This window comes from Amblyomma americanum, chromosome 3 (genome assembly GCF_052857255.1).
Source record: "Amblyomma americanum isolate KBUSLIRL-KWMA chromosome 3, ASM5285725v1, whole genome shotgun sequence".
In the NCBI taxonomy this organism is placed as follows: domain Eukaryota; kingdom Metazoa; phylum Arthropoda; class Arachnida; order Ixodida; family Ixodidae; genus Amblyomma; species Amblyomma americanum.
This window is the reverse complement of record NC_135499.1, coordinates 96,899,062-96,918,300: the sequence shown is the minus strand read 5'-3', so window position 1 is coordinate 96,918,300 and position 19,239 is coordinate 96,899,062. Positions and strand designations below refer to the sequence as shown.

At 45.2% G+C, this 19,239-nt stretch overlaps 1 protein-coding gene across 1 annotated transcript in view; it reads left to right on the top strand.

The window, feature by feature from the left end:
* Positions 1-2,610: 2,610 nt before the first annotated feature.
* LOC144123908 (uncharacterized) overlaps positions 2,611-19,239 on the top strand; it is a 53,077-nt gene continuing 36,448 nt past the window's right edge. The window contains exons 1-3 of the mRNA XM_077656621.1: positions 2,611-3,011; positions 5,024-5,186; positions 13,292-13,768. Coding sequence (XP_077512747.1) covers positions 2,725-3,011; positions 5,024-5,186; positions 13,292-13,768 — 927 coding nt within the window. The 5' untranslated portion in view covers positions 2,611-2,724. The remainder of the gene's footprint in view (positions 3,012-5,023; positions 5,187-13,291; positions 13,769-19,239) is intronic.

Here is a 19,239-nt window from a genome sequence, read left to right as displayed (position 1 = left end):
AAGACGCGAAGCCAAGACGCACCAAAAGGCTACACTGGTGTCGTGAAAATAGATCTTTCCTTATATGGATGGTCTGGAGAGACGTTTCCAGCAACCTCTACATGGTTTTGAATTCTCTCGAGCAACTTGGAGCGTACACAAGTAATTCTTAGGAACTCAGCTATTAGCAGTGGAAGGCAAAGCTGGCTCGCACAGAGCAGCCCTTTCAGCGCCAGCTCAACGGCCAAGCCTGGAGGTCAATCTTCGTTAATGGTGTCCCTGACCTTTGCGATCCATCCGCGTAATCCCTCAAAGTCAATTTATTCTAAGTTTGCTCTCTAAGTCCTTGCATATGGTCCTGCTGGAATAATTCATCATTAGACGTTTTTGGCGAACCTTTGAAGCTGCAGTAGCTGCTGTGGTGGAGGTCAATATCCAAATGAATTCTCCACAGCCGCCAACTTAACTTCGTTTTCTTATTAGGCAGCCTTGCAAGTTCATTGGCTCTGAAACTGCACCTTTTCATCTTAGCCTGAACGTCAGTGAAGCTTGGGTTTATTATCACCGTGGATGCTCCTGTGCAGCCTTCCTTTCTCCGGACTTCCTCGCCCTTCATTTCTAGTTCGTTTACGTTCAGTCACCTTCCATTTTAATCAGACCTCTTGTAAGCTTGAGTGCTACGAATGGTACACAAGCTGAAGTCATCCCGTCACTAGGACGCTAGAGAATTAGTTAGTTGACAAGTCAAAACAGCCATACAAGCCACCTTTATGCAGCGGCGCATTATATCCTGCCTGGTTACAGACGAGGGGGAATTCACTATCACGAGAACCTGAAGCGGCGATGAGCTGCTTCGAAAAAAGCCACGCCCAGATGCAGTTTCAGACGCCAAAGGATTGCTCGCATGGTGACCGCTGTTGCGAGAGGCCGACGAGCGGTGTAGTCACATCTTCAATAGCATGGAGCGGTAGTGGTCCAGCACAATTCCATGTCGTCTGCGTGACGATCTTCTGTTGGCGCTCGTCAAATCGCATCGACAGTTTTCGCTCATCAGTTATTAGCACCAAGTGCGTGTGCGCTGAATCACAGTTGCTCTAAATTTAAGCCTACTGAAGCTAACCTGAACATATGTGGCCGTTATTCCGCATTATCTAGAGTTCGATGACTCGCAGATATGAATTGCCTTTCTCAGTGCATACAATATTGCCACGTGCCTAGCACCGTGCAGCCTAAGAGCTTAATCAAAACGACGACAAAGCAGCGGTTGGCTCGAGAGGCGCGCTTGGGATATTTTGACTCAATAATACTTTTTCAGCCCATCTCTATATTATTTTATTATTATTATTACTAATTTTGAAATCAAAACTTTTATACCTTTTCATTTGATGAGGAAGTATACTCCGGTGTTGCTTTCCCGCGTGCTTTTCATTTTAATTACCTGAGTACAGGTAAATAGCCACCAGATTGTGGCCGATCCGCTAGTGTGGGTATGTGCCATCTTCTGATAGGCTAACAACAACTACAACATATACCTAGCCCTGGGATTAAAAGTGCCGCCCTAATTATCCCCCCCCCCCCCCCCCCAAGCCTACCTGCACGGCTCTCCTCGGGTCGTCATACTGCTGGAGGTGCTTGGCAGGCGAAAAATGCGATAATGGGATGAGTCGATAAAGACAGGAATACCCGACGGAAGCCTATTTAAATTCAAATAAAGTTTCTGTCCGCTTTCTTGAGCCTCTACTGACATGCCAGCGACCATTCTGCACATTTCTGTGCTAATTCAAAAAATGAAATGCTGTTCAATCACTAACCTGTGCCACATTGGTTCTGTTCATTCCTGTGAAGAAGACAGCCTAAGGTCTCGGAAGAGGTCAGCATGCTGAGAAACACTGCACGTATTTGTATCCACCAGAAAATTTACCTTTAAGAAGCAGAGTAGAGACGAGTTATGACTGTCCAGCAGCTCTGAAAGGCTGGGCAGTCACTCTCCACATTGACGCTAAGCAAGAACTAGATTTTGTTTTCCTCTGCTCCTGAAACTTGTTTGCGCTATTCGTGGGGAACTCCGAGGGGCAATTCCGTTGCCTCTCATCCCCTGCCTCACTAATTTTGATGATGATGGTGGTGTGGCTCAAGGATGAGCAGAAAGTCCCAACCTTTGCACCCTTGCTGTGGTGTTTGAAAATAAAGTAATGCGAAAACACTAAAAAAGGACTTTAATAATAGCCCCAGGAAAGTAAGTGAACACATTCCAGTAAATCAGTACAGTATAAAGAAAAAGAGGAATTTCATAACAATAATCTACAAGATTAGAAGCGTTGCTCTAAATCGGCACTGAGGAGGAAAATCGAAGGTTTTGTGTTGTGGACACGCCAAATAGATGCATCAATTGCGGTCATGAAACTACATTGTTCGTTTGGTTTGTTTTTTTATGTTTGATCAAACTGGTTAGTATAGATACAGTTCGCCCTCTACCCTAGGTGCGTTTACTTGCTACGTACCGTATTCAGAACCCATTGATTTGGTTATACATCATTGTTCATCGTTGCTGACACAGCTTTCAAATAGGCCTTCAGGCGCAACCCAAACTTCTTGTGTGGAGGCCCTTGACAGAACGGAATTAGGGTTTTTCAAAGTGTTTGCAGTAGAGCATGGACACCGAGGACAATGACGACATGAAAGCAGGCTGCCTTGTCGCGAGGAGGTGAAGAAGAAGCAGGAGAACTGAACCTGACTGTCACCAGAATGAGGCACTCAAGAAGGCGTCCGAATCGCAGAGTTCCCGCGTCGCCTCAGCGCAAGGCACCGAATCATGGAAGAGTGGCGGCAGAAGGCGCGGCTCTCCGGCGCAAGATTTCGGAAATTCTCCCGCCAGCGCAACCGAATCCAACCCCAAGCCCCTCCAGTCCTGGGGAGGCAGTGCGTGAGGACGAACAGAAGCTCCACTTTTCGATGTGCCCTCTTGACAGTCCGCCAACAGGGCCGCCACCAGCTCCTGCAGACAGGGGCTACGCAGCGCTTACACCACCTGGGTGAGTGCTGATAATGCGCGTTGTGATTTGGACCGTCGGCTGTTCCAATCTCCTGTAGTTTTTTTTTTTTTTGTGAGGCGGATTCGGAGTGGAAACTGCTGGGGATAACGCGTATGCAAACATTCAAATTACGACGGTTTAAAAACCACATATTCTTGGGTAGCTGAAAACATCGTGCAGGAAGGGACTACTAATAGTGTTATACATTGCGAAAAATGAACAGCAGCGAGGCTTCATGCTCCTTCGATTGAAAGTCAATTTCATGGCTGGAACGCTAGCGGGGCGCGAAAGGTTAAACATTTTTAATTGCAGAATGCTTTTGACGGCCACCATAGCGAAGTAACGTGGGCGCGTATCAGAGGGTCCAAGAAAGATGAAGGTTAGTTGTGTATGGAGGGAATGGATTTCACACATAAAGCGAATGAAATCAGTCGGAGCGATTAAAAAGTTTTCATTTAAATTAACTTAGCACACATAGAGTTAGCGTTACTTTTTGCACAACGAATGCCGGATTGCGGAGAAAGCATTTCATTATATGGACACTGACATACTTCTTGTAGCTAGTATTCTTAGTATGGCACTTTTAAGTATAATTTAGGCGCAGGGCATATCTCTAGAAGAATGTCAAGAAACTCTACTCTAATTGGCTTACATGTAGGAGCGTTAAGCTGCTTTGAAAACGATCAAAGACACAGAGATGTTTTCTTGATTAGAGTGAGACGTAACACTACAAGTACAAGTTTTTGATCTTGCAGTAAATATCATTTATCTGCAAAGAACTGTATTTCTTAAAGAGTTAGTTTTGAAGGGAAACTCAGATCGAGAATTTGACTGCCTTCAAAGCGTCGAATGTGTCAAAGTTGCAGGTAAACCATGTGAAGCCCTTCTGTGCTAGCCTTTAGAATTATGACGTGAAGGCCTATTAAAATCGCGGCTGCCTTAAAGCTTGCCCGCACCACACAGTGCCAAGTGTGTGGGAGATAAGCGGGGCGGGCGGCATGGGGTGCCATTTTCTGTATAATCGCATTTCCCTCGCATAAGCACTTGCTACACACCACGCATAATCACCTAAACTTCGCCTTAAGAGCATGACGCCATAGGTTTAATGGATTAATGCCCATATATGCTAAATTGATCACTATGAACTTTATGTTCATAGATCAATGGGAGTCCCCATCCTTGTGCGATACAGGATTGAGTACATTCAGCGCTTTATCACATCACTGATTACACCTCGCTGCGTGTGACTCCTAATGAATGGAGAGCAATTTTAATTGTTAGCAATATTGAAATAAAAGGAATTTGGAAACTGATTTCGACTCACCTTCATCTGTTTATTTTTCGGCTTTTAAGCAAAGGTGTAATGCCTAGTAAGAAATTCGGATAATCATAGCAGATCGAAGAATGGAAAAAAAATCATGGGTACATCAATGACAAGCACGAGTAAAGCAGCATCCAGGAAGCAGGGAAAGTGATACGTGAATTTTTTATCAGAATCTAACACCGACGAAAATCAGCGCGACGCGTAACGCCCGATTATTAGGCAAAATTTAAAAGCGGAGTGCCACAGCAGATAGGAAGAGCAGCGAAGCTCAAGAATCATATCTAGAAAGGACATTCGGATATTCGGATATTTGTTTTCAAGAACGTGGTAGTGCCCGCCACTAAACTGAAATAATCAGAAATGTTATTTTCCTAACCATGGATTCACCATGACTGCGAGTTTTGGCAGAGTGACTGTCATCCACAGCATGCAAAAGTAACTTTGGCGCTTTTCGCATGCTCCACAATCTGCCGTCCGCAATTCCGGGTATTCTGTCGTTCTGGCTTTTGTAACATGGGTAAGGAGAGGGGCGGCAAAAAGGCGGCCATCACAGTAACTGATAGGCGCAATACTTTGGGGCACAACATTGCATGGTTGGAACTTATGAAGTGGTATTCTGGTGTGGAAAGCTGACTGCTGTCATATACTGAGCCAAACCACTGCATATAGTGCATAATTTTAACTGCAGACTGCACTTCACCAGTCACCGGATTCGACTGTCTGCGGACCAGGCGCCGGCGCAAGAACTGAGCGATCTGAGTTGGCTGCTCTCTCCGAGGATTGCTGCGTGGAGAAGGCCACAGCCCACATTTGGACTGTCGCCACTGTTACCACCACTGCCGCAGGCAAAGGTAATTTCTTCAGTGGATCGATTCAGTTTAGGTCCCTTTGAGTTTTTGTTCTTTTGTTTACTAACGCATTATTTCTTTATTCCACTTCTTCTCTCAGGAAGCCGGCCTGACAGCCTCGAACCAACAATATTTTCTATTTCTTAAGCTTACGAGTACTATATGAATGAATGCAAAGTGCGAGGAAATCCAAATAAGCATGGCTATAGGACCAGAGGTTAACTGAAGTACTGCTGTCTGCGTCTAAAACAGACGCTTTCACAGAGGAACAACAAGACAATGAAGAAGAAACTTTCGTGTGTCGAAACTCCCGTCTAGGCGTAATCTTCTCTGCATTTTTAAGCTCGATGGAATGATAATCACTGTACTGCAATTTTTCGCCATGCGTGTATTAGTCCAAATATGAGGGTGCACGTTTTAGGGCAGGTATGACAGTCAAGTAGGACATCAGCTCAGTTATGAAGCTGTTGTCTTCTGGTGAAGGTCAAAGCCTTTGTAAGAGAGCGGAAGAGTGCCAACACTTTAATACATGTACTAGCGTAACAAGGGGCAGGGTTAACAGACACTTATTTAAGCAAGCCAGAGTGACCCTCCAAACACCTCGAACACGTGGTGATGATTATAAAGCAAGTAATAAATTTCAGATACCACATCTGCCATATTCCAGGATATGGGTCATAGGCAACTCGACAATCGGGGATATGCGTACAATCATTACAGTAATCAAGCAGTGCGAGGAATATAACGAACCCTTATACAGGGTAACCAAAGCTACGCTTTAAAGTTAGGCGCTGAGAGGTACGTGAAATCCACCTCAGCACATAAGTGACGCAGGCACGGGGACACAAAATGAGATAACTGCCACCATAAGTCACGTAATTAGGTAAACTCTCTTGATGAACGTTTGAGTAAATGCTAATCGCGTTTCGGTTATTTTCGGCGAACTCTTCACCTAGGCCTCCTATCAGTAAAATTATTAGCTTATTTAGCATTCAGTCCTCGCAATTTAGATACGCATGCGCTGTTTGGGACCCCTATCACAGTAACCTATCTAACATGCTAAAAGCAACACAAAACCGCGCAGCAAGATTCATTCGCTTGGCCTTTTCCTATCACGTAAATGTAACTAAACTAAAACGTAATGCTCATCTTACAAACTTGGCAGACCGCCGTACTGTTGCAAGACTGCCTTTTCATGAGTTTTGCTATTATCCTATGATAAATTCTCATATCAGCCCTGCCCACCCCATGTCCAGCTGCACAAACCACCAGAGGGCTGTTTGCCCTCTCCCTGTCCGGACAAGTGCTTCTCTGTCATCATTTTTTGTACGCACTACAAAGGACTCGAATCACTTGCCCAACGGCGTCGTACTTTATTCCGACCCATCATCATTCAGACCATCCATAGAAACAACCGTTTGCCCTGAACTCCACTCCGTCATCTTATACTCCTGTATTGGGGCATATCAAGTTATAATAAATAAATATTGAATAAAAAATAAATAAATTTATAAGGTCATATAACCAACTAGTTTTCACATCTCTTCTTATAATTACGCATGCAAGACAGCGCGGATCTGTGCAACGCTTCTACCCTCTGTAACGCGGATGTTGCGTGCTGCGTTTTGTTTGTCGGCGGGGTCATGGCATATGTACGGCTGATATATGTTCCTCTTTCAATCTCGCTTGCGGAAATACAGTAGTGACTGCGCGGTGTGGGGAGAGCATTAGGCGTTACAGTTTTAAGGTCCATCATGGCAAACAATTTTTCGGCACGTTTTTGCACTGCTTGCAATCGCATTGCGATATCATCTCGTCAACGGGTTGCATTCGTTGTGAGCTACAAGATTGCCTCCGCTTCAGCGCCGCCTGTGAAAAACCACCACGAAGAATAACTTTGAAACCCACGTCACTTACATAGCTGCTTCCTCCGGGACGAGGTACTCCACCCAAGAAAAAAATTTGGACGACGCTTAAAAGGCAGCTGAAGCACTTTTCGGAAAAAATTGAGATCTCATCATGTTATAGCTTTTATTCCGCTGAAAAAGAATATCTCATTCAAAAATAGCGGAAATAAGCGCAAAAAGCTGTTTTTTAGAAGAAAACGGGCTCTTCGCTAAGGGCGCCGAGCAAACGCTGCTCTTGCCCGCGATTGGCCGGGACTGTCGTGACGTCATCCACGGGGATCTCAGTACAGAACTGACGGCCTTGCTGCGTAGCGCTTTGCTTCAGCTGGCTTTCAAGGGCTACGTTTTAAAAATTTTGGATAATTTAAGCAGTGTTGAACAGTATGGACTTTCACCATGCATGTTCGAGCTATCAGCAGCTTCAGAAAACGGCGGAACCAGTGACGCCGCGGACTGCGCCAGCAGCGGAAGTCAAGTCGCGACAATTTCACGTGTGGAAATCTCGACTGGACAGATGGATGGATGGATGAGAGCTTTTATTTCCACCGCAAATGGAGACCCCTTACCGCCCCCGGCACGCAGGCCTGGTGGGTGGGGGTCGGAGCCTCCGTGACTAAAGGCTAGCAAAGAGCGGCATCAGCCGCCAGGCGGATTGGCTGGTTTCTGCCGAGCGGTTTCTTCGCTGCGCAACATAGCTTCCCAGCTTTCTCTGCTATCAATATCTTCGTCGACTCCGGGGTAGTCAGCGCATTCCCATATTCTTTGCTTCCGGGTAGCCATGGAACCGCCGGATTGTCGGAACCTGGACGAACGCGCGCAAACCTATTCTGAAATCGTTGAGAACTATAGACTAAACAGAAAACTGCTGCCACCGCCGGATAAGATGCTAAGTAATAGAGAAGCGAAAGCATGGCGGCGCCTGCAAGCCGGAGATTTCGTTAACCCGGTAGGGGGCTTTCACGTCCTACCAGGGTAACACGAAAACCAAATTTCGACTGATGCATATGTTTTGCGTAGGTGACTGCGCGTACATATCTTTTTTGTAGGTGCATGTGTAAGTCGCAATAAAAAAAAGGAAATTGCGCCGAAACGCAGTTGTGTACCACTGCTGCATGAAAGCCTGGCCACCAACTTTTTCCCGGCTGCAGTCTGTGTGTGTCTTCTTGTCCTGCGTCTTTTTTTCGCTGGTTTATTTCTCTTGACCAACTTCTTGTAACTCCTGTAAACATGATCTAAATCAGATCACCTGCACGCTTACGTGAGTCCCGCGAGGTAAAGCATTTGTTTGCTTATTTATTTATAGTTGCTTGCCTAATTACTCCCGAAAGCCTTTTAGAACTACAAAAGAATCCACGGAGCCGAGGTGAAGTGCGTCCGCTCACGGCGTTCATTCGTTGGCTCTCCCGTAAGGGAAGGAAAATCCTTTCTCTTACGGCGCGGTTCAGGTGTCCACAGAGATGCGCCATTTTTTGCTCACGGCCAAAGACGCCGACGACACCGGCTTTTCTGCGACACGAGCTCCTTAACATTGTCGCGTTTAAAACAGACGTGTACTTCCGTTGGCTCAGATGAATGACAACGCCTCATGAGCGATGCGTCTCAGCGGCTCGCCAGCCAAAGCGTCAGCGTCCGATTAAGTAAAATTTCATAAACGTTTTTCAACGCCTCCGCATAAACGCCTAAAACCAACATCAGGGACAGGCCACAAAAGTGATTGTCGATGAAGGCTTGTAAATTGACAGTTTCGTGTACGTTAACTGCATGCCATTAGTCAGCCTGAAACAGATTACTAAGAGTACGACGCACCTTCGTAACAGCCGTCAATTTGTTAAGGAACTGTAACTTCCATCCGTACCACGTTTGCCTTCGCCAGGAGTTTAATAAAGCAGATTTTGAAAAGCGGCTTCACTTTATATATTTGGGCCTGATCAAAATTGATGACGGTAAGCAATTCCTACAAAAAATTAGTTTGGACTGATGAACCTCGGTTTTGTCCGAATGTCACTGTGAATGTTTACAACTTCTTCGACTGCTTTCAAGAGAATTACTATCGACTGCGGCAAAAACAAGCACCCAGTATGGTTGAGTGTGAATATCTACTCTTGTGAATGTATATTGTGAAATACAAGATGATAGTATTATTGGTCCTAAAATTTTTCAGGACAATCTCGACAGAATGAGGTGCGCGCAACAAATACTTGCTGGTGCTGTCGACTACTTCGCTAATCTGCTCCGTAATTAGGGGCGTGAATTCTGGTACAGCATGATAGAGTACCACCACGTTCCTCTTCTACAATTAAAGAGCTTGTTGAACAAACATTTTCAACGACTGTGGATCAGGTCCAATGCAGATGTGGTGTTTGCGACCCAGATTCCTTGATTTTTCTACGCTTGCTTGCTTTGGGGGAGCTGCATTAAAGATCATATCTGTGCAATTGAGGGAGAATTGACTTTAATGCCATAAAGAGCGGGTTAAAAGCGGCCTGTGCGACCATCAACCCAGAAGCACTGCACTGATTTAATGGAGCAACGCGATAGTGGTTTATGTGTGTCGCTGCTGCGATAGGAAATATTTTGGACTTTTCTAGAAGTTATAATATCTTTACGGGTGTCATGTTTACATACAAATTCAGGTTTGTGCATGAGCTCATTGGACATTAAAAAGCAAAATGGAGTATTCCGCACTGCCAAGTCACGTTTTTTGTTGATTTCAATGAAAACAAATTATACGAATTAGAATCAGCAGTTACTTTATTTGCATAACATAGGCAAAGACATCGCCCGTCCATCTGGGCACCCATTACGCACGCATTTTCTCCTCCGGTTTTTCCGCTGCCTCCCATGCCTCGGCAAGGCACCGTCGCTGTCGTTGCAGACTGAGCGGTTGCGTGTTTCGGCAGCGGTTTTGGGATCTTAATTTTTTATTTCCCCAACCGAGAGCGAAAGGGAGGGGAGTATTTATCACCTTTATCTATGCTTTAACCCCGTTTCCAGACTGAACGCCGCAAGCAACAGACGCCTCACCCCGGGGAGGAGCTAGGAGCTGGTCATCAGTCTTGCATGTGTAATTATACGAACATATGAAGACTTGCAGTCGGACATTTCGGAACACGGGCATTTAGAAGACTTGTACAAAACAGAATTGCATTGAAAATATGTTTGTCTATAAACTTCCGATATTAACATGCCCGGCTCACAGCATTCCCTAAAAAAAGTTCAATAAATAGTGTTAGGTAATTAGGTGCCTGACAGAGACGAATATTATCTCACCTTTTGTCTCCCTGGCCGCACAACTTATGTGCACAAGTGGATTTCACGTATATCTCAGTGCCTGATCTGAAGAAATCTCTATGACTTAACTTTGATCATCCTGTAAAAAGATTTCATAGATTATTAGAAAGATTTTACTCAGTGAAAAACACAGCACTCGTAAGCGTGGCGGTACCTGCGTGTAGAAGAGGTATGTGGAAGGTTGTTGAAAATACATGTAGATGCTGAACAGCCGCCAGAGTCGTAAGTAGGGATAGTGATAAAATGAAGGTGTCAGGCAAGGAGACATGATTTTAGCAGCACCGTTAACGGCGTGTTTCCAGCAGTTATTGAAAAACATGGATTGCGAGGAGTTCGCAATAGATGTTAATGCGGAATTCCTACGTAACCTTCCGTTAACTTATGACAGTGGTTTACTAAAAACTCAGGTGAAGAAACATTGATCATGCATGATCGAGGACTTTCTATGGTAAAGCTCAACGGCGAACCTGAAAATAATATGAACAAATGTAAACTAGTGTTCAGTAGTCTGGGTGTCACTGAACAGTTAACGACAACCAGCGATGCATCAGAAGCTTTCAGGAAATACACCAACTTAGGGCACGTAGGATCCGGAGACCCGGACAATGGGAGTCGCATAACTAAGCGAGAAGAAAGGAGGAGTTCATTTTGTTGGCCGTCTCAGTTCGTGGATCAAACGTTACCATTAATGCTGAAGTAGCAAGCTTATGACCATGGTAGCTTGCCAGTACCAGTTAACGTAGGTGGCAGAACTTTGAAGGCTAATCAAAAGCTTGAAATTGAGTTTCTGATAGCGGTATGACCTGAAGAAAAGAAAATGGTGTTTGTAATGTTAAGAGATAGGAAGAGAGCAGCATCAGTCATTAAATAAATTCAAGTTATTCATATCGCAGTTAAAATGACGAAGGACAAATGAGCATTACCAGTGCATGTAATGCGAGGGCAAGCTAACATTGTGGTAAGGGTTTGGAGTAAGCGAGGAAGTAATAGTGACAGAGGGCGATCGAGTGGTCAGGTGGGCAGATGGGATTAGAAATTTTGCGGGATTAAGGTGGCCGCCGCAGGCACCGGGCAGGGTTGATTAAAGAAATTTGGGCAACACCTTCAACCAGTAGGGGTCGTAGCTAGGCTGATGCTGCAGATGATGGCGTGCGGCTTTTCAGAGCATGAGAAAGACAGGTCAAAGGAGGAACGCTTTGAGTCTCCCATGAGAAAATGAGGAGGAAAGCTCGGAGGTGGACAGCGCGGAGGGAATGAAAGCGCTCCGGTTAAAAACGAGGAGGAGGGCAGAAGAGGGGAAAAAAGGTGGGCGGGGCGCTCCTCAGCGCACTTTCCGCTATTAGATCACGTATTTACTTGAAGCATCGGATTGGCTGACGGTCGTGCACCCGAAATGGCTACACTGCTGACAATAGAAGAGCTCAGAATAGGTGGAGAGAGGCTCATGGGTGCAATAAAGACAGAATTACCATTGATATGCAACTGCTGTGCTGATGAAAGGTATTAATGTGATTTTTTACTGGATATTCTGACAACAATGAAACCTTTAGTGAATCTGCAATCTTTTTTTTACATTTGTGCATTTGATGTCGAACTTAACGCCGATCAACGCAACGGTCTCACAAGCTGATTAAAAAATACAGCTTTCGCATAATGTGACGATAGCATTGTAACGCGAGATGGCGCGCGCCGACTTCCTAAAAGGGGATAATGTCTCCTCTTTACTTGCGTCTCGTTGTAAATTTAACCATTAGAGATGATGATGAGTTAAAAAAACTGTCTTCTTCAAACCGGCCCGCATCAATGCATCAAAGACAGGTTTGATTGGGCCCTCAATTTTTTTTTGTGTGTGTCCTACATCTTTTCGTTTCAAGTCGAAAATTTTTTAACCAGATTTACAAGTGGCCCCATTGTTGCCCTTAGAGTTTGTGTTTTATTCGTCACTCTAAGCTGTCAGTTTTCTCAAAACAGAAAAGAATGGTCATATTAGAGTAGGTTTAATGTATCTGACCAGAACTAAGTGTATGTCCTAATTTCTAGCTACACCTTTTGATGAGCTAGTTTGTTCATGATCTTTAATAAACAACGGTGCACTTAACAGACCAACACAGTAGTCTAGCATTCTGTCTACGTCTGTTTAGAGCACGTTTGTTTCTTCAAAGCCTTAATTTCTTCAATGCCTTGTTGAAATCCTGCCCCTGCTTGTTAGAACACGTTTCCTTGCGCACAAATGCTTAAACATTTACGCTGGAGCCGCTAATCCAAGGCCTTACTGATAAAAGCATTTACATCTGCAGTATAAGTGAAGTTACCCTGGGAGTGGCCGACACCGTGCTTATCGATCACTAAAGACGCTGACACAGTAGCTAATGCTGTTGCAGTAAGTGACCAGTGCGTTTTGTAAACGTAAAACCTATCCATCCGATCTCTCAGGTGCCGTCTAATAACGTGAAGCCCTCACACGCACATGCGTTGAAGCATATTTGTGAATCCATGGCTACATTAGGCTGGGCAGACCGACATTCTCTATGTGACCGAACAACTGATATTGGGTTGGAACCCTGAATAAATGTACTCAGTTCACGGTCGAGCCCTGATCGCTTCTGACATTTGAGTACAGGTTGTCTTTCATCGCAGCTTTCAGTGAGTTACACGACAGTAGCATGCAATCAAGGTAAGGGGCTTAACCAACCTACAAACCATTTTTTCTGGTGAGAAGTAAACAGAATTCAACACTTCCCAAAGCAGGCTGCCGTATTGCGCACAGAGCAAGCACACATCAGCCATACGTTGCAGGGAATGGTGCAGAGGACCAGTACCTGCATCAGTTCGAAAGCTCAAAACCATGTGACTTTAATATTAAGACAGGGATGTATTATTTATGTCGTTTCCAACACCCCTCTCATGCAGAACCCGCGAGTGCGCTTCAAACATCCTCCCGCACCGCTGATGTCTGAGGCTGGCAGTATCGTCTACCTGGAGCACGCGCCAGCCAGCAAGGAACAGAGCAGCACGACCTCAGGCATGGACCAGTGTCCTCAGCTGCGAGTCATCTGCGGCGTGTGTGCCTGCATAGGCATCATCGTGATCAGCGCTGCGATGGCTGCGCATATGAGCCGCTCTATGCTGAGCAACATCCAAAGCCCTGCAACGCTGAGCTTGACGTCACCTCCGGAGCCTACAGCGCAGAAGCCTGCTTTTACGACTACAAGTGCCCCTTTCGAGAAGAAAAGCCCCGGCTTAAGTAGAAAAGCTGGCTTAACTGCTGACACCACTGCGGGATTAAGTTTCATGGAGGCCGAGGGAACATACTCTAAAGAAGACGTCTATGAAACGTCGTTTGTGGACGATTCTGATGAGCGTGACCAAGCAACGGCCACAGCTGACGTAGTTGTGCTACATTTTTCAGGTCGAACTGCGAGTATTAAGAATGTGCTGAGCCCGGCCCGCAAAAACGGGAAAAAATCAGGAGGCGCGTTCAATGATGCTGATTAGTACCATCAGCAGGAAAAGTAAAAGCAGCGTAGATAAGTGTTTGAAATTCTTTATTAAATCACGGTATAGAAGAAACGTTCATTCTGTCGGCAGGTGCAAAGCGCGGTGGACTACGCCTGTCGTGCTCTTTGTCGTCTTAGTGCGGATTTACGCTGTCCTGCAAATAAAACTTAATCTCGCTCACCTGGTGTATTTATTTCTCGTGTGTGATCCGGCGGTGGGATCTGAACCCATGACCTCCGCATTTCGCGTTCGGTGTTCTAACAACTGAGCTACGGCGGTGGATGTTCTATCTTCTACTTTCGATTGTATGTATGTTGCGTGTAACCTCTCCTTGAAAATGTGCACCAGCGCCACCCTCCTGTATAAGTGCGGGCATAGTATTGCCGCGAAGGTGATCGAACACCAACAAAGAAACACGTACGAGAACACTCTTAAGATATCTATCGCATTAAGAGTGCCACAGCCAAGGACCTCGTTAATCTATTGAGTGGGCAAGTGCAGGAAAAAGAGGGGCTCGTTATTACATACAAACGAAGGAAGCAAACAGATTCCGCACTCTAAGAACATAAGGAGTACTGGGAACTCCTTTCGATGGAGTATCCGCTTGTCCCATATTCCACTCCTTTTTTCCAGACTTGCCGCACTCCTTCCAAGAGTATGCCCTCTGCAGGAGTAGATATACTCCTTTATTAAGATGCTGCCGGGGAAAAAAACTGTGTGAAGCTAGGAAACGAACCGAGGAACTTTAGGGGTTGTGAGGCGGGTGCGCTACCTCTTCACTATCACTGAAACGAGAGTTTCAGGTTTTGAACACTTATAAATGTTTTCATTATTAATTCCGTGGCGCTTCCTGCTTATGTTTCGTGAACTTCTGTCATTTAACTTCCCAGGCAGCTGCCGCGTTTGTTGTCAAAGCACAGTAAGTGATGAAACAGTCCCGACAGCAGCTGCGCGCCACCGATAATATTTTCTCGGAAGCAATTTCATGGTGCACGGTATGTTTAAGCCTCACCGTTCGTGAAGAAGATAACTGCTGTGCTGTTGCATATTTCTTTGTATTAAAAACGAAGTCAATCTTGACTTAAGCGCTGGTCGAACATTCGCACCGTACCAGCACTGCAGTAGCAAGTATTTAGAGTGATGTTTCGCGGCGAATCGAGAACGTTTACGGCAACTGACAGTTTGTTTTCCTTGAACCCTAGCATCGCTCTTTTCAGCGAAGCGCTTTTTCTCGGAAGGTCACCGTTTTGAATCAGATGTACCAAAATAAGAATGGCAGCTCCGGAGCGCGTAAAATACTTAGCGATTGCGCTATGTTGCGGATAAATTGCGAAAGGTACAAGACGTTCACTTCTCATATTCATGTACGTAAAAGCATGCTTTCGCTGAATGGAACTGATCCAGAACCTTTGCTCAGGCATATCGCTTCTTTTCTGCAGCTCAAATGGAGAGCTATTTATTTTCGTTAAGCGGGATCAAGGGCGGACCTAGTTTTCATGAGGTACGGGTCGTAGGTGACTATATAGCTCCACTGCATTACATTGTACTCTTTGCCGAAGGAGGCGTTCCACTCCTTAGGCAATTTGGAGGAGTAGAAGCTCCTAGAGAGTACACTGGCTGGCATCCTCTAAAGAGGGTGCCAGTTGTTAGATTGCGAAAGATGGTTTATGGTTTATGGGTGTTTTACTTCCCAAAGCGACTCAGGCTATGAGAGACACCGTAGTAAAAGGATCTGGAAATTTCGACCATCTGGAGTTCTTGCGCTGACATCGCACAGTTCACGGGACTCTAGAATTTCGCCTCTATCGAAATTCGACCGCCGAGGCCGGGATCAAACCCGCGTCGGTCGGGACAGCAGCCGATCGCCATAGCCCCTGAGCCCACTCGGCGGCCCGGTCACCGAAAGAAAGGAAAGCACAGGTGAATGAATTTTTTTGTTTGTGATGCTGATCAATGTGAAATTAATCCTGTAATTATATCATTGCTGAAAATCACTTGATTACAAATTTGAAGAAAAAGAACGTTGAGCCGCCGGTGGGATCCAAACGCAGGGCCCCCGCAATGCTACGTAAGGCCAGGCGTATATCTTACCTCAAGGATGGCGTTAGTATTGCAGCATATATCATCAAATAGTAGTGGGCACCGAAAACAAGCTGTACACCTGCTTTGCGCACGTAACTCTTAAGTATCTGCGCAAACATTGAACATGTGCAGAGGAACTGGCTTAGCTCTGGCTATGTTCAAGAAGGTGCATCTGGTGTCAGTTAACTGTGGCTCACTTATGAAGATTGTTAGCATATCGCAAGTGCTCGAAAATGCGTTATACTTCTCGCTGCTGAAGGCGCGACGGATTACCACCGCTGCACTGAAACTAGGGAATCATGAGCTGTTCCGCAGCGACGATCCAATTGTGGAATTTTCTCCTTTTTTGAAGAATTTTATGACTCAGAGTTGGAGAAAGGAAACTGTATGGAGTTTCAGATTGTTTTGAGACGGGGAATTTTCTGACCCGCAGTTTTTAAGCTTCTGCAGGCAAAAAAACGGCAAGGAAACGTTTTTTTAAAGAGAATTCTAGATAATGCTAAGGAGAAATTAACAAAAAACTTTACATTCTACCATTCTGGTCGCTTTTATTTTAATTCGCTGAAGCCAACAAAATGGCGCATACGGGGAACCCCGGGCAGCGTAAAAAAAATAGTTTCAGTGCCATCGCATTACTGCCCAATGGAGCACGAAATCACAATACGGAAGCTATATTTCTTCCATTATTGCATGGTGTTTTCCCGATTTGTGAAGCTCTCTTGGAAGATATTTCTAATGCTTCTAAAAAAATTTTGACACGATATTGCCTGTGGTAACTCTGAAGCCATAGCGTTAAGCACACAAGCCTTTATAAAACACACCGACGCACACGTTTTTATAAACGCCACATTGCCACAGTTCGAGGAGGCGGAGCTTTGCGGAATTGTCTCGTTCCTAACAAAAAATAAGCTCTAAAGAGGCTAACATCTAGATTAATTGGTCAAGTGTGTCGGGATAAATAAATGTAGAATGGCAAACGCGGGATTTCATTTTTTAATAACAAAGCGAAAAAATAAAGAGATAGCGTTGAAACAGAAACGTCGAAACAGTGTGGTGTAAGTGCCGTGCAAGGCTTGTTTTGAAGGCCAAGCACCCTCACCGACCATACGCATCGGCTTGCATCGGTTAGCGCGCTTGCATTTGGGCTAATTTGGAAGGTCTATAAGGAAAGAACTGCACGCAAGCTGTTTGCTGCTCTCGTTCATACCACAAGTCAGTTTTTGAACCTTTGAATAGGATCACTGAATTTGCAAAAATATTATATTGCGGGACACAGTAACAAGTAGTATTGCCGCTGCTTAGCGTGTTTGCTCTATCGGAAATTGGTCTGATGCATAAAAACGTTACGTTTTTATTTGTCATTATTAGTACGTTAAATTTATTTCTGCGGTGGCTCAATACAATTACTTAGCATTGTGGTTGTCATCTAGCGCTTATCTTCTGTGGAGGTAGATTTCTGATGTCCGTTTGCAATATAGATAAGGAAAGCTACAATTTATTTGACGACTGAAGGTTTCTTGTTAAGTTGCAAATCTACATTAGTTGCCTTACGCAGGTACAATCCGCGTATAACGCATGTTCTTTATGGCATATATTACAGTATTTTTAGTATCACTTGAAATACGATATTCTTATAAATAAGTTACACACATGCAACAAATCTGATTGCACCAATAATTTAGGCATTTCACTTCTGCGTTTACGATCTCCACGCATTATGCGCTTGACATGAACACAAGAAAGACGGCAAGAAGGTTTGTGCAAAACGAGATAGATTAGGCTTCGTAAGGTTTTGCATTTCTGTTCCTGGATGATCTTCATACCTCAGCAGGGGTTGCATTAAAGAACCGATGGGAATATAGTTAAGTGTTTATCAATAGTTATCCTGGCAGGTCCCCAAAGGCATTTTAGGGTATTCATTTCTGCGCGATGCTTCACCGATACACACTGTGTTCTAGTTTGAAGAGCATTTTCAAGAGCATTTTCAAGGATGCACTATGGGGAAAATACGCGCTTGAAGGTAAAAATTTCCACTTAGCGAAGAATCCACAGGTGGCTTTCGATAGTGCGCTATTTTTTCTTTCAAAATTGCTCAATACACTTCACGCCGCGCAATTTTGTCTGGGCAGGCGATGCATCTACAGTCATAGTTAGGGTGTGCTCATCACGCAATTTTGTACTTCAGTTTCTACTTGAGCACGTTTGTACTTTAGCTTTGTACTTTAGGCTTGCCAAACCCGATTTTGACTAAAGCAATTAAAAATGTAATATTGTTTATATCAGAGAATGTAGATACAATTAGCGGGAAGTGTTGATGCCACGTGGAGCGCTACCAAGCAAGCGTTCGCATCATGGGCGATTCTTGCAGCGTTATTACTGTGTTTACGCAAGTAACGTTTAAAATTGTGCGCAAGAAAGCATTTCTTCAGATAATGAGAGCTCAGCTTGCGTTTTGATACGCAAAGGAGAGATATATAGCTAGTTATATACAAACCTATCTCTGGGAGAATTCCACGCTGGCACTGTGCATGCTAAATGGTGTACTATTATCTCAATGTTTAGCTAATGTTTAGCTCGTTTAGCTAATACACAAGCTATTTGCTTAACAAGAAAAAAAATTGGCGGTGGTTTAGTTCTTGCTAAACCTGGAGTGATGCGATTGCTACAGCTGGCCGAGTGAAGCTGAACTTGCTCACTTGAATTGCCAAGTCAGTCTTTCGCCGCCCCGTTTCGCTGGGCGTTCCTTCCTCATCTTCGTCCCACTTGATACGGCGCATGCGCACAAACGTGGCAGCCGCCGGCAGCAGCAGCTGCTCCGCACCACGTGGCTGGTCACGTGGCCAAGCCGGTGACGAACCACGTGATCAGCCACGGCGCCGCGACGCCGGCAGCTTGTCCGCACCCCGTGACCAATCACGTGACAGCGTGGCGGCGCAGTCAGGCTGAAGGCTCGAAATGCTGCCGTAATGTAGCTACAAAAAACGAGCAGCACATAGCCTCGGGTGCCGGAGCGGTCGCGGACGCAGATGCTTGCGGGCAGAATGACGGCGGCGTCTCCTGGCATTTCAGGGCTTAAGTGCCAAAAAAGAATGCATGTTCGAAACGAACGCACGCACTCACGCGCACGCACGCACGCTCGCACGTGCACGTACCCACACAAACACACACACGCGCGCGCGCGCACACACACACGCACGCACGCACGCATGCATAAATACTGTGCTTCCCAGAAGCAATGCGTGCGACATGTTGTGTCACTCAATTATTTTACACGTGTT